General features: G+C 41.7%; 1 protein-coding gene across 1 annotated transcript in view; it reads left to right on the forward strand.

Moving 5' to 3' along the window:
- Positions 1-15315, forward strand: part of cn (Kynurenine 3-monooxygenase cn) — a 163515-nt gene that overhangs the window by 57829 nt on the left and 90371 nt on the right. The window contains exons 6-7 of the mRNA XM_067146690.2: positions 203-374; positions 2468-2719. Coding sequence (XP_067002791.2) covers positions 203-374; positions 2468-2719 — 424 coding nt within the window. The remainder of the gene's footprint in view (positions 1-202; positions 375-2467; positions 2720-15315) is intronic.

The raw sequence follows: 15315 nt of genomic DNA on the forward strand, positions 1-15315 counted from the left end.
TGTGTCTGTAATTGTCTGTATATGTGATCCAGCCTGTTTCCTATCCGAGTGAGTACTCAGACCCTTTCTGTCTTTATACCCTGTTATTTCGTATTAGACTGCGTTCATTTTCAGTTTTCAGATCACTTTAGGGTATCAGGAATCAGTAATCTGATGTGATAGAATACAAATAAAACACTGACCGCTCTCATTCGTGTTGCAGCCCCGACGAGAAGTCTGAAGTGTGTGCTAACGCAGACCTCATCATCGGTGCTGACGGAGCCTTCTCTAGTGTCCGCCGTCACATGATGAAGCGACCTTTGTTCAACTTCAGCCAGACGTACATCGAGCACGGCTACCTAGAGCTGTGTATACCAGCCAGAGAGGATGGGGAGGTAAGAGTGTAACATAACATAACACTAACAACCTCCACATCTGATATTGTACTCATGTTCCAGTTCGCGATGTAATCTAATTACCTCCACATCTTATATTGTACTCATTTTCCATTTTGCGATGCTCTCTAACCATCTCCGCATCTGATATTGTACTTATGTTCCAGTTCGCGATGTATTCTAACCAACTGCACATCTGACATTGTACTCATGTTACAGTTGCGATGTGACATCTCCACATCTGGTATTGTGCTCATGTTCCAGTTCGCGATGTACTCTAACCAACTCCACATCTGGTATTGTGCTCATGTTCCAGTTCGCGATGTATTCTAACCACTTCCACATCTGATATTGTACTCATGTTACAGTTGCGATGTACCATCTCCACATCTGGTATTGTACTCATGTTCCAGTTCGCGATGCACTCTAACCATCTCCACATCTGATATTGTACTCATGTTACAGTTGCGATGTACCATTTCCACATCTGGTATTGTACTCATGTTCCAGTTCGCGATGCACTCTAACCACTTCCACATCTGATATTGTACTCATGTTACAGTTGCGATGTACCATCTCCACATCTGGTATTGTACTCATGTTCCAGTTCGCGATGTACTCTAACCAACTCCACATCTGATATTGTACTCATGTTACAGTTGCGATGTACCACCTCCACATCGGGTATTGTACTCATGTTCCAGTTCGCGATGTACTCTAACCAACTCCACATCTGATATTGTACTCATGTTACAGTTGCGATGTACCATCTCCACATCTGATATTGTACTCATGTTAGAGTTGCGATGTACCATCTCCACATCTGGTATTGTACTCATGTTCCAGTTCGCGATGCACTCTAACCACTTCCACATCTGATATTTACTCATGTTACAGTTGCGATGTACCATCTCCACATCTGGTATTGTACTCATGTTACAGTTGCGATGTACCATCTCCACATCGGGTATTGTACTCATGTTCCAGTTCGCGATGTACTCTAACCAACTCCACATCTGATATTGTACTCATGTTACAGTTGCGATGTACCATCTCCACATCTGATATTGTACTCATGTTACAGTTGCGATGTGCCATCTCCACATCTGGTATTGTACTCATGTTCCAGTTCGCGATGCACTCTAACCACTTCCACATCTGATATTGTACTCATGTTACAGTTGCGATGTACCATCTCCACATCTGATATTGTACTCATGTTACAGTTGCGATGTACCATCTCCACATCTGGTATTGTACTCATGTTCCAGTTCGCGATGCACTCTAACCACTTCCACATCTGATATTGTACTCATGTTACAGTTGCGATGTACCATCTCCACATCTGGTACTGTACTCATGTTCCAGTTCGCGATGTACCATCTCCACATCTGGTATTGTACTCATGTTACAGTTGCGATGTACCATCTCCACATCGGGTATTGTACTCATGTTCCAGTTCGCGATGCACTCTAACCACTTCCACATCTGATATTGTACTCATGTTACAGTTGCGATGTACCATCTCCACATCTGGTATTGTACTCATGTTCCAGTTCGCGATGTACTCTAACCAACTCCACATCTGATATTGTACTCATGTTCCAGTTCGCGATGCACTCTAACCACTTCCACATCTGATATTGTACTCATGTTACAGTTGCGATGTACCATCTCCACATCTGGTATTGTACTCATGTTCCAGTTCGCGATGTACTCTAACCAACTCCACATCTGATATTGTACTCATGTTACAGTTGCGATGTACCATCTCCACATCTGGTATTGTACTCATATTACAGTTGCGATGTACCATCTCCACATCTGGTATTGTACTCATGTTCCAGTTCGCGATGCACTCTAACCACTTCCACATCTGATATTGTACTCATGTTACAGTTGCGATGTACCATCTCCACATCGGGTATTGTACTCATGTTCCAGTTCGCGATGCACTCTAACCACTTCCACATCTGATATTGTACTCATGTTACAGTTGCGATGTACCATCTCCACATCGGGTATTGTACTCATGTTCCAGTTCGCGATGTACTCTAATCAACTCCACATCTGATATTGTACTCATATTCCAGTTCGCGATGCACCCCAACCACCTCCACATCTGGCCACGAGGAACTTTTATGCTGATCGCGCTGCCCAACCAGACTCGTTCCTGGACTGTCACGCTGTTCATGCCCTTCGCTCAGTTCGCGGCTCTCAAGACGCCCGGCGACGTACTCCAGTTCTTCGGCCAACACTTCCCTGATGTCATTCCGCTGATTGGGCCGCAGCGACTAGGTGCCGACTTCTTCGCCACTCAGCCGAGTCCTCTCGTCTCCATTAAGGTGAGTTGGCAGGTAATATTGGAATGTAGGATACAGCTTACAGTTGTGGCTACGAAAGTGCGCACTGCAAAGTTCTCCGTAATGGTTATTTCTTTTTCACAGATTCAAAGGCAATGCAATTGTATGCGTTACCTGGTAGCCTAATATTACAACTAGTAACTGACCCTGCTAAAGCCTGAAATAGATGGTGTTTGGGAATAATTGACCACGATTTGATGCAAAACCGTACTTCGGATGATGAGCGTTTAAAACGGATATGCATTTTCAAATGAAAATAATTTAAGACAACACGTGTACTATGGTGTCAGTTACCTCACCTTAAAGAGGAAGGATCAATATATCTAGCAAAAGCGCCGCTATCTTGAGATAACGAAACCGCCGTGCTGTGCAGCTAACAGTTAGTGTAAGTCTGGTTTCCGGCAAGGTAGCACGTCATGTGATGTGTTGGTTGATCAGTGTCAGTGGATTTTACACGTATACAGCAAGAGCATTCTAAATAGTGAACATTTGGGAGGTGTGTGGTTCGAGCAAGCATGTCACAAATATGAACAATACATAACGTCAAGATTATCAGAAAGGTATTCCAGTCGGAATGCCTCAATTCCAAAAAGTTCCAGACCACCGATGTTCAGTGTCAAATTGATTATCACCAGCACATTCACTGCCCCGGTGGTGTAAAATGATTTGCAAATCATGACCTTTTTCTGGGTGCTTTATAATGCTGGCCCACCCTGTCTCCAGAGGTAGTCACTGGGGAGGGCCCAAGCTTGAGAATGTGAGTAAAGACCTCAATGGTAACTCCACTGAAGAAGGTGAATTTCGGTACAAAGTAAGAGTCGGAAAGAGTGGCCTGGTACTCGGGTTAATATGAGTAAACCGGGAAAACTAGTTTGCAGAGTCTGAGAAGAAAGAGAGCCCTGACAACAAAATTACCAGAGTTTACAATCTCAGTAGTATAATGATCAGGGTGTAATATCTCTGATCCATCTTCACAATCTTCAAGGGAAAGCACGGAGGACAAACATAAGTAAATTATTACTTCAGGTGATACACAAAACTCTGATGCCTTAGGCGGCGTAGTTGGCTTCTGTATTCTCGGGAGCCCACGCCAAGATACTGAAAGGACGAGTCGGAGCGTCCTGAAGGTGGTGGTGATGATTATTGTTTTATAAGAAGTACAACTTGGCAACCATCCTCTATTAACACTAATCAGAGAGGAAACATGGAAGGGATCCGACACTTAGGAAAATGAATGTTGCAGCCAAAGAAAGATAGGGGCCATGAAGGGAGTGAAAATGAGAGACTACCTAATCCTAGGAATCTAATAGCGTCGGTGTCAGGAAAGAACAAGAGTTGACAAAGGGAGATCGGATTGGATAAATGAAAGTGAGGAACCTGGCACAAGTAGCTGGAAGCTTTGTCCCGTGTTCGCCAAGCCTTGCTCCCAGGTTAAGAGCCTATGGGGCCCCTTTTATTCGCCTCTTACGACAGACAGGGGATACCATGGGTGTTATTTTATCACCCCCACCTACAGGGGGAAGAGCGTCCTGAAATCTATTATAGAACGATACGACACAAACAACAGTACTACATTTCTATACTGAATGTTAACTTGCTGCTCAAAATGGGTAAGTTGAACCATGTTGCAGACACTCTGACAAAAAACAGATATTGCTAACCGCGGTACTGGAGATCAGGTATACAGACGAACATGCCCTTGAATCCCGGGCCTACCGGATCTTCAAGCAAACGTGGTTCGAAAGAGGATTGAAAGTGCTTTTCGTCTGAGGACTGGCTCCATTGTCAACCAAAGGATTCTGAATTCAGTTCATGATTTCCACTCTCCCAATAGCTGAGAGTCCCTTATAGCCTTCCATTGTATCAGTAAAGTCTACCCTGAAGGCACAGAACATTTTTGGAAGAAATTAGAAGATGGAATCAGCAACGTCCGTGAGCAATATACAATTATTCTACGGGTGATTTTAATGCCTTACTGGGAAAGGAACGTATCTGCCGCCACATAGTAGCAGGAATACCCTGCTCACAACTGGACCAGCAAGAACGGAGAGCGTTTAACACAACTCTTTAAGACCTTTAATCTAGTAATGAATTCGATTGCATTTAGACGTCTACCAAGGGCACAGAAGACATGCACTCCTCCCAGCAACCATATGGGAGCGTTCCAAGTAGACCACATAGCTATTTAGTGAATGTCCCACAGAGACATTAATAACGCCAGGGTGCTAAAGGGAACCAAATTGTACTCAGACCACTATCTGTCGAAAGTAAAATAGAAGTTCCTTCCCAGAAACACCAAGAAACTTTGAACAGTCAAACTCGCTAAATTTGGCCGTTGTGGTCAAGACATGCAAAGAGTTCACAGGAGAATTGGAAGCAATGGACCAAAACAGTTGGGCCTACTAAGGGGCAACCGAATCAAATTTGCCGTAGATACTGCCCCTTTTCCTAACACAGAGGAAACACCCCTGGTGAACAACAGATTGCAACCAGGTGGTCGCCTAGAGACAGATAGCGTGGCATAGATTGTGTTCACATAAATCTCAAACAAACTATGATAAATTCATGACGCAGCACTGGGACGTCAGACAGGTGAAGCGACAATACCTCCGGGACCAACCGACAGAGCTAGATGAGGACTTTAAGAAGGACGGAAACTTTTATAGGACCTTCAAGAGAAACCTCAGTCACTATACCAATCCCAGCCTTCACTTCATAGGACCGGATGGAACGATAGCCCGTTAGAACAAGGACAACTACCATCTCCAGGCCTAGTACTTTGAACCTCTTCTCAACTGTGAGGCTCTTAAGAATTTCTTTGTCCATCTAGATAGTTCCCACCAATCTAACTCCTTCCCCCAATTCAAAAACAAATGAAAAATAATCATCCATTCCCTGAAATAAGTAGAGCTTCGAGAGAAGGATTAACAGTGGCTGAGATCAGGAAGCATGCTGGAGACGATGCAGTCAGGAAGTTAACTGAGATCCTAAACAACATCTGGGAGATTGAGAGACTACCAAGGGACTGGAAATACGCTCTGATCCGCCCCTAAAAGGGAAAGGTTAATTTACCAACATCAGTAACAGTCGTTTACAAGATATTCCCCAAGACCTTACTGAACAGGGCCGAACCACTACTGGAAGAATACCAAGAAGTATTCAATAAGGACATTCTTGTGCTGTACACATCCTTAATCTGAAGTGATTATTGACGCAGGTTGTTAGAGGTATGGAATCAGTATTTTAGATTGTAAAAAGGCATATAACTCAGTTGACAGGATTACAGTTTTCAGTGTTTTGCAGAATTGGGACTGGGCCAGAAGTCTCACAGCCTTATCAAAAAAAACTTTGCGTAATACCAGATAACGAGTGAAGTTCAGAGGAACACTCACGGAAAATTTTAGATCAAGACATCAGTTAAGAAGTGTAATTAATTTTTCTCTTCAGCTGTGCACTAAAGAAGGTCATCTGAGCGTGCCGGAAGAAATTAGATGGGCAGAATGTTCGAAAGTATTTTTTACCCCAGGTACAAACGAAAGGGGATCATTCTATATTGTTTCGGGTGCGCAGACGTCTTGAGCCCACATTGCGAGCTTGTGTGGAATAGCATGGAGCAACTAAATACACTCAGTCAGCAGGCTTCTAAGGGGAGACTTTAAGTGTCACTGGACAAGAGAAAGTACTTGACGAACATCAGTGAACTACAACTGAAACAGGGCAAAATCGATAAAGTCAAGAGGTTCAAATACCCGGTAGATTGGTTGGAACGCAATTTCTCAGAAGATGTATCACTTAGAAGGATTAAAAAGCTAGAGCTGACATACCAAATGTCTAAGAACACACACAACAAGAGGTGCCTCTTTCACAATGCCATGCAATCGTTTACCCTAAGGTCCTGTATGCCTTTGAGTGTACGATCCTCAACAGAAAAGGTCTGCAAGACAAATTGGAGGTAAAACAGATAAAGACACTGGGGCCAGTCACAGACCGGGGCGTAGCCAGAGGCGGGGGTTATTGGGGGTTAGACACCTATGGAATGTTTATAAAAATAAAATAAACAGAAACTGACAATAAACTAAATAAACATTCAGAGGCATAAATGTAAAACCAATATATCTGCTGAACATATTTTGTAAGAAGCCTCGAAAGTAAAACTGTTGACGTTGATCGTATTGTTCTTGTTCTGTAGTGTGCTGCAATCTGAATATCAACATAATTCACTTACATCGGTGTCCTTTTTATGACAAGTCTTGCATATGCGCATCATACACCCGCATGCACCTTCATTGTGTTCTATCAGCATTTTGTAACTACAACGGCCACTACCATCATCGGCCTATCCTGGTTACGCTACTGGTCACAGAGAGAGGTGAATACAGGAGGTCGCGCAAACGAGAGGGCTTCAGTTACACAGAAAAGGTACAGACGTGGCCAGAAAGAGGCGTCTGACCTTCTCTGGCTAGTCGGCTTCTCTTACACTGGGAAAACAGAAAGATTAGGAAACCGTGGCTAACAGCAGTAGTCGAATACGTGATAGAACTGGGATTTGAAGGAAGTGACATCAAAGACCGGTCACTTCTATGAGACAAAAGAGGCTCCAGGACGGACCGTCCTGTAAGAAGACAGGTCCCTGAAGGAGAGAAAGGAGCAATATAGCGAGAGAATCAGCAAGTAGTGGGCAGCCATCAAGGCTCGCCCCCAGCAGAAACTTTGAATACCGAACTCTATTCGAAATAATAATAATAATGATAATAATTAGTTGACCCGTCCTGCTCCGCAGCATTCCTTATAAATAGCTCAGATAACTCGTCTAGATATGCCTGTAGCAGACATGTTTTTTTGCATGTCCATTTCAGTACCGTAGTTTTATGAACATTTAATACCGGTAATGTAGTTTATAACACATACTTCCAAACAATTTTCTCTGTGCTTCGACCATTCGGCCGTATCTGGATCATAAAATTTTCAAAAGATCTTGCCCGAGATAGTGCAACATACAGTTCGCCGTGGCTGAATATTGGTTCAGGTAAGTAGACACCCACGCTTTCAAGAGTTTGGTCTTACAGAAGGCTAGTCTACTAGATACCTTCCCGTCTGTACGTACTTAGACTGTTTTCTCTTAGCAGCATGTCAGTTATTACGAACTTTCTGCCATCTGTTGAGTATATTCAGAAAGTCAGAGAATCAAAGAGTATCTAGCATCATCGGAGGAAGAGTATTCTCTCTGGCTTGACAGGATGAAAATCACATGTATCAGAATATTAATGAAAGTGTTAGTCGCTTAGCAACCTGCTGAGCACAGAATGTATTGCGGGTTAGGGTAAGCCATTGCCTGCAATTATCGGAGTGATCATTTAAAGATTTGATTTCATGATTACTCAAAGCTCGCTGAACTTAGAGGCCTATCAATGTCTCGTGATTCATCGGCAGGTAATTCAGGAAGAATAAAAGAGATATGAAGCAAATCCGTCCAATAGAACGGACGGACGGATGTGCCAAACATTTATTTAGAAAACTCTTTTACTCAGCTCGTTATCTAGAAGGGAAACCTCTAAAGACTAAATTCGGTAAAACAAATCAAGTGAATAAGTTCAAGTACCAAGGAGAAGTGATTCAGCCATCAGGCTTGCATCGTGAAGCAAATAAGGAGAGGATCTCAAAATTACAGAATGCCTATAGACTCACCTGGAACAGATATAAATAAACAATATCCAGGAACGCAAAATTGAGGGTATTACATACAACTCAGTTATCAAACCTGAAGCACTATACGCCTCGGAAACCTTGATCATTGGAGGCAGATAACTTATTAAAGACATAGACAAACAGGAGAGGAAAATATTGAGGATAATGTTTGGTCCAATCTACTCAGAGGAAATCTGGATTAAATGGAACTCTCCAGAGCTTTATCAGCAATGTTGAAAGGTCACCGACACCACCAGGAAAAGGCGATTCAAGTTATATGGCCACATTCATAGAATGAACAATGACAGGCTCACCAAAAAGATTCTCACCCTCGTCCTCTCAATGAATGTCGGGAACAACTGGTTTAGTGAAATAGAAAAAGACCTTCAGGAAATTGGCATCCCACAGGAAATTGTTAAAGATCTACTCTAGTTCAAAAAGCCAGTCAACAACCATCATTTTGCTGAAAAAGTGAATGCCGGGGCGAATAAATCATGGACTGAAGAACGGCGAAAATTGTTCAGTGCCCAGATGAAGAGATTTTGGGAGAATAAAAAATCAGCATCAGCTAAATAAGATCTATTGCGCTCCATGGATGGGCATATAATTAAAATAATAATAATAACAACAAAAACAACTTATTCTTCTTTATCTGTTTATCTTCCACGGTCAGTTTTTCCTTCGAACTCAGCGAGGGATCCCACCTCTACCGCCTCAAGGGTAGTGTCCTGGAGCTCCAGACTCTGGGTCGGGGATACATGTGGGGAGGATGACTAGAAACTGGCCCAGGTGACCTCACCCACTATGATGAACAGGGGCCTTGTGGGGGATGGGAAGTTTGGAAGGGATAGACCAGGAAGAGGGAAGGAAGCGTCCGTGGCCTTAAGTAAGGTACCATCCCGGCATCTGCCTGGAGGAGAAGTGGGAAACCACGGAAAACCACTTCCAGAATGGCTGACTCAGTTGGCTTCCCCAGGCTGAGTGGACCCCGTTCCAGTCCTCATACCACTTTTCAAATTTCGTAGCAGAGCCGGGAATCGAACCCTGGCGTCCGGCGGTGGCAGGTAATCATACTAACCACTACACAACAGAGGCGGACTAATAATAATATCAATAATAATATTTCTTTCCGTGTATTCACATAACTCGGAGTGGATGTTTTACAAGGAAAGACATAGAAATGTCACGTACAAATTTTACAAAATAATTGTGTTACAGGGAGTCGGAAAATTAAATACTATACGAATTGATTTTGCGGAAGGGTGAAGTAGTGTATTTTATAAATTAACTTAGCACACCGCCTACTGTCAGTGCTCTGAAAGCACTTCTGTTCGTCCTGTTTATAAAACTATAAATAGGTTATGGTATTTCATGTTAGTTAAGAGATTTACCACTTCCGAGTTTTTAACATTTGGAGCGGGTTTTGGTCAGTTCTGTTTATCTGGTGTTGATAACATGTCATTAGGGAGGCCTGACTGTTAATCTCCCTACTTCACAATCAATCACCGAAATTTTCCTTGTTACGTTAGTTTAGAATCATTAGTCTAGGGATATAATATAGGTAAACATATTTACAAATATACCCAGGAATTGAAGATCTTAGATTTTCAAGCTCAGATCTAGCCACTTATTTGAGGACTTTCTTGATGGTTGCCAGGTACACTTTTTCTGGTATGCAAAATTAGACGAAAAACGTAATCGCATACCTTTTGCTACATTATGACGTTTGAAACATCACAGCATGTACTAAATTATCGAACTGTGCAATTAATTGGAAAGATGTATTATACCCTACAGGGCATAAATAACGATGCATAATCGAACTTACCTCCTTACCTGTTACTAAGTAAATGCACCAGCCTAGCTGCAGTCGGCAGCCGGTCGATTACTGGGTCCTTGCGACGAGAGTATGGGGATTAGGGAAATTACTCTTATTCTACAAATTACGAAATGAGGAACTCATATTTTATATTTTACTGGACAAAGCATGTTTGACTAATGAAATAAACAAGAATTTTGTTATCACTCTTTCCTATGTACAATAAAAAGGCGCATATTCATAATTTATAAAATTACATTCAGTGATGACTCGGTGCGGATGAGTAAATCTGTGAACCAAACTTGTATTCCTCTTTAAGGAATACCATCGTACCTATAAAAGTAAAAAAACAAACATGATGCCAAGATCAGAACTGTCTCGCAGGAATAAAGCCATTGCAAGGCACATATTGGGGAGTACACACACAAATAGTAAGGTCGTCTGTTACAACTACGACTAAAATAGATCTACCACTGCAACCGTATCTGTCCCTACCATGCATAGAGGTATGCATACGGATGCGAACTCATGTCTATTAAGTAATCATTGTATTTACAAGATAGCGTAACACTATTAATTCCTTATAGTCACGATGTCCTATATATAATTCATGACAATATTAACATGTAACCGGAAAGAGAAAAAAAGACAAATCAAAGAAACATCACTGCCAAATACTTCTCTACCTGAAGGGGAATGCCTTACCACACAAATAAACATACACACGGATGCCAACAATAGACATGAAATTAATCATCTGGAATAAAAAACACAAGAGAAACAGACCAAAAATAACAATTCGCATGCAGACATACGAGACGAAAACTCCCCTTTAAAGGGTGTGGGTCGTGTCTTTGACCTGCGGAGTGGGGTGAGGGTCTCTCCCTGACTAGCAGCAAAAAAAAAAAAAACATTAAACAAACATGCCTCCTCGACCTAAATCCTCGCAGCTGATGCGAACTTGACGGGACAAGGACTCTCATTCTTCCGCTCTTACAAGCGGGCATATAAGCTCCCTCGGACATTCCTACCACAAGGGATCATTCATTTTCACAAATACAAAAGGCTCAAACGCCTGGCCGCATCTAGGGCCTATCTCATTAAATCAGGGTACTCTGACGTACCAATTCATTATGAACGCTAGGGCGCATCTTTCATACAGCGCAACATCTCTTCATTGAGTCCCAGGTTCAAGTCAAGTGCATAGTGAAAAATTCTGTCGGAAATTCAGATAATCTTACTGTTACGACGTTGCTACAATTCATATGCCGCCTCACCCAAAGCACTGGAAACCATGGAATACAACATGCAGATCCCGACTTAAATTTAACTAACAATTTGTTCCTACCCAGACTCCGTCTTAAATTATCAGAACTTTCTTTTGACGACACTTACGTTGCGCAGATCACTCTATCCTACCCAACAGAGAGAAACGATAAACTACTCTGAGTAACTCTCATTTACAAGAAAATTTTATACTTATCCTAAGGAATATACTAATCTAATGTACCCAAAACAAGCTCCCATAATACTAGGCACTCTTCTTCCTATCATGTAACCTAATTTCTATCCCTGTTTCTGCATAAAAATATAGATATGCTTTACACATTAATATTATAAAATCATCTTGTTGAATGGCCTAATAGGCTATAATCACATCATCTACCAATTATTTAGAAATCTAAATACTGTATTTCTGCGCAACAACCCCCGATATTAACATATGTTTAAGTATGGTTCACTTATCTATCATTTTGGAGACCTCTTCCTCTCCTTCCGGGTTGAATCGCGCCAGCTTAACCCATCATGGTGGTGGTATGGTCCTGGATCGAGCCTCTGGGTCCAGTCTCCATGTGTAGCTCGTTCAGGATGTCTTCTTCGGTGAGGATGGCTCGTTGGTCATCTTCTTGTGGTTGTAGCCGGAAGATCCCGTATCCCACGTCTCTTGCACACGTCACAGGTCTTTACTAGAATGAAATGCCTAATTTATTCACAGCATACCATCTCCCGGTATATTTTGTTCACTTTGGAAATGGAGATGAATACTGGCTATCTGCGATCTCAAATTTGAAACCAACAATGAGCCATTAGAGGCAATTCTTACTATTTCATGTACCGCTGATATAGTCTCCTAAGTCTAACAGGAATGACACCGATTGCTTTAGTTTATCATTGGTATGTCTTTTGCCCTTCGCAAACTTCACCCTTACCGCTTCATAATGAAGTCTATAAATACGGCATTTTTTATCATCAATTAATTATGCACTCGCGATATTACTGCAAAGCGTCTAAATAGTATCGTACACTTGAATTACTACTGGAAAGTTTAGAGATATCAGATTCACTGAATCTAAGTTATCGCCACTACATTTATTATTCACAGTCTTTGTCCTAAACAAAGGTTTCTCGCGAAAATACAAGCAGACACGCGACACGCACGGGCAGCGGTCTTATCGTCGAATGAATAACCTCCTTCCACATCTTTCAGTTCTTATGGGAGGCAGAAACCCACGCGACGCCCGGGGAAGCCCCTGGAAACGACTTGAGATTGGTATGCAGCCACTAAACAGTTTCCCACGGTCGGCGGCTGGCCACGTAGTTATTAATCTGATTATTTATTAACAGCATTACACATATCGTTGGCTTCGTAAAATTCTGGAGATACTTTCTATCCTTTTATTATCCTGGAAAACCTTCAGTTAGAGGAGATATCGGTCAATTCCCGTGATGTGGTGAACCTGACTACTCCCGCTTAAAATTGTTGTTAGGGTGGCATGGTGCTTCCCCAAACAAATTCTTATCACTCTTTCTCCCTTCCACATATTCTTTCTCACTCATGCATCGCCTAGGGAATCACCTCCTGAGTTCCCGCGTTTTATATGGCATCACGCCCTTCCAGTTCGCGTCATGCTGCGCAATATTATTTCGGCGTTAAATATCATTTGTGACTTTTCTTGTTAGATTCTTTAAATAGTTTCTCAATTTCGGCACCTGCACTATTGGGCCTACATTCCAAATTATTATTAAGTTCTGCAAACTTTTGATCAACAGATTCTGTTAATTTTACAATATTGGCCTCATTAGCCTCCCTAAGCTGAGTTATAATGCGATTAGTTACTTCATTAGCCTGTCTAAGCTGACCTATACTAGCATTAGTAGCCTCATTAGCTTCTCTGAGTTGCGTCATGTTAGCACTTAAGGTAGCGTTAGATACTCTAAGTTGAGCTCCTAAAGTATTATTAGTGGCCTCAATACGACTTTCTAAGTTAACTAAAGCAGCATTAGACTCTTTAATTTGAGACCCTAAAGTAGCATTGGATTCAGCAATCCTAAGCCCTAAATTAGCATTACTCTCTGTAATCTTTCATTTAGACTGACTTTTAAAGCCTCAGTAGCAGCTAATATATTTTCCATATTAATGTCGTTATTTTCACAAAATGCAGAAAATACAATCATTCAATTCATATTTAAAAGCCCCATTATTGTCCAATGGTAAAGTTCAATAGTTCACCAACACAAATATCAAACACTTATATGAAACTGTGCATGAAATTAAATATTGTGCCTGAAATGTTTAAATAGTAAGAGAAGGAAAAAAATAATCACTTGTGTCACAAAATTAGTCAGAGTTCTGTGCCATAAGTTCAAGATTTTACCAAAGTCATTGAATTGAACTTCGTAAAATTTAAAGCATTCACTGAACTGAAATTATAGTTTGAAATATTCACTTCCATTTAAACTTGAAATTTAAGATATCACTGATTTCATCAAAGTTAATTTTTATCACTTTGTACTCTCTTTAATCTGGCCCCAACGTCACGGGTGCCACTTTACTATTCACTACCTTCTCTCTGAAACAGGAACGCCCGTACTTCAATTTGTCGGAGAGCATGGATAACGTGAAGGCGTGTACGGCTCATGCTTAGAGAGTATGAGAGAAGGGTGGTGAAATAAATTTATGATTAAAGCGGAACTTGCAGTTTATTCAAGAGATAAGCAAAGGAATTATATCACCTTTAACAGATGTATTGTGAGATTGCCCTTGAAGGTGTGGAGGAGACGTTGTTCTGTGGCGTCGGCGTCGTCTTTCGTCGTCGGCGTCGGCGTCGGCGTCGTCCCGCGTCGTTGGTGTTGTCTCAGCACTGGACGTTGACGGCGACTCGAACCTGAGGCAGATCGTGCAGCGTGAAATAGTTGTTAAGGAGCGGAGAAATGAAGAAGTTCCGCACAGAATATCAAGGGAATCTGGTGCGACACTTTTCTACCGCACTGCGAATTAAGGCGAAGCACTTTTGAATAGTTTCCACAGTAAATGGTGTTGGACGCACTTTTGAAACAAAGATGAAATCAAAGTCACAGTTCCGTGAGAATAATGCAGTAGGCACCATCGTACTTGAAATAATAATTAATGAAACAATCTGGAACCTTCCGAGATGCAATAATTAAGCACTTCACTCAATCTCAAAAAATAAATTAAATTCTTTGGATACAGTCTCTGCACTGTATGCAATGAGTACAACACGCACACTCTCGTTGAAATAAATTAGAGCTTCTACGAAAATATAAAGAAACAGTTTATGACAGTCCAAGTTCTGCTATGTCGTAATTTCTCAGAGGGAAGGTTATCACTGAGGCGTAATTTTAGACAGTTTTATGAGGGGAATTGACATAGTCTTTGAATGAAATGAAGGTTGCACAGCTTATGCTACGAAATATTAACACTGTTTTCACGCGGAGTGAGAGACACAATCTTAAAGGGAAAAAAAGTAGGCACTGTTCTTTACAAAATAATGTGACACACAATTTTACGAGATAGCTTAACACGGTAGAGGAAACAACTACAGCACAGTTTCAAACGTACAGTCTCTTTAAATTCACAATCCACAAGCGAAATACAATTGCACAGCTCTTCATACTGATAGAAACGAAAATAAGCTTTCGTTCACGCGCAAAGTCAAAGTCCACGGAGAAGGCTTTCAACACTAACACTTTCGAACCCATGTACTCATCCGGACAGAGTAACGAACCGTATAGTGGGGCGACAATGTGCTTGCTCGCACACACACACTGAGTG

Source organism: Anabrus simplex, chromosome 1 (genome assembly GCF_040414725.1).
Source record: "Anabrus simplex isolate iqAnaSimp1 chromosome 1, ASM4041472v1, whole genome shotgun sequence".
NCBI lineage: Eukaryota > Metazoa > Arthropoda > Insecta > Orthoptera > Tettigoniidae > Anabrus > Anabrus simplex.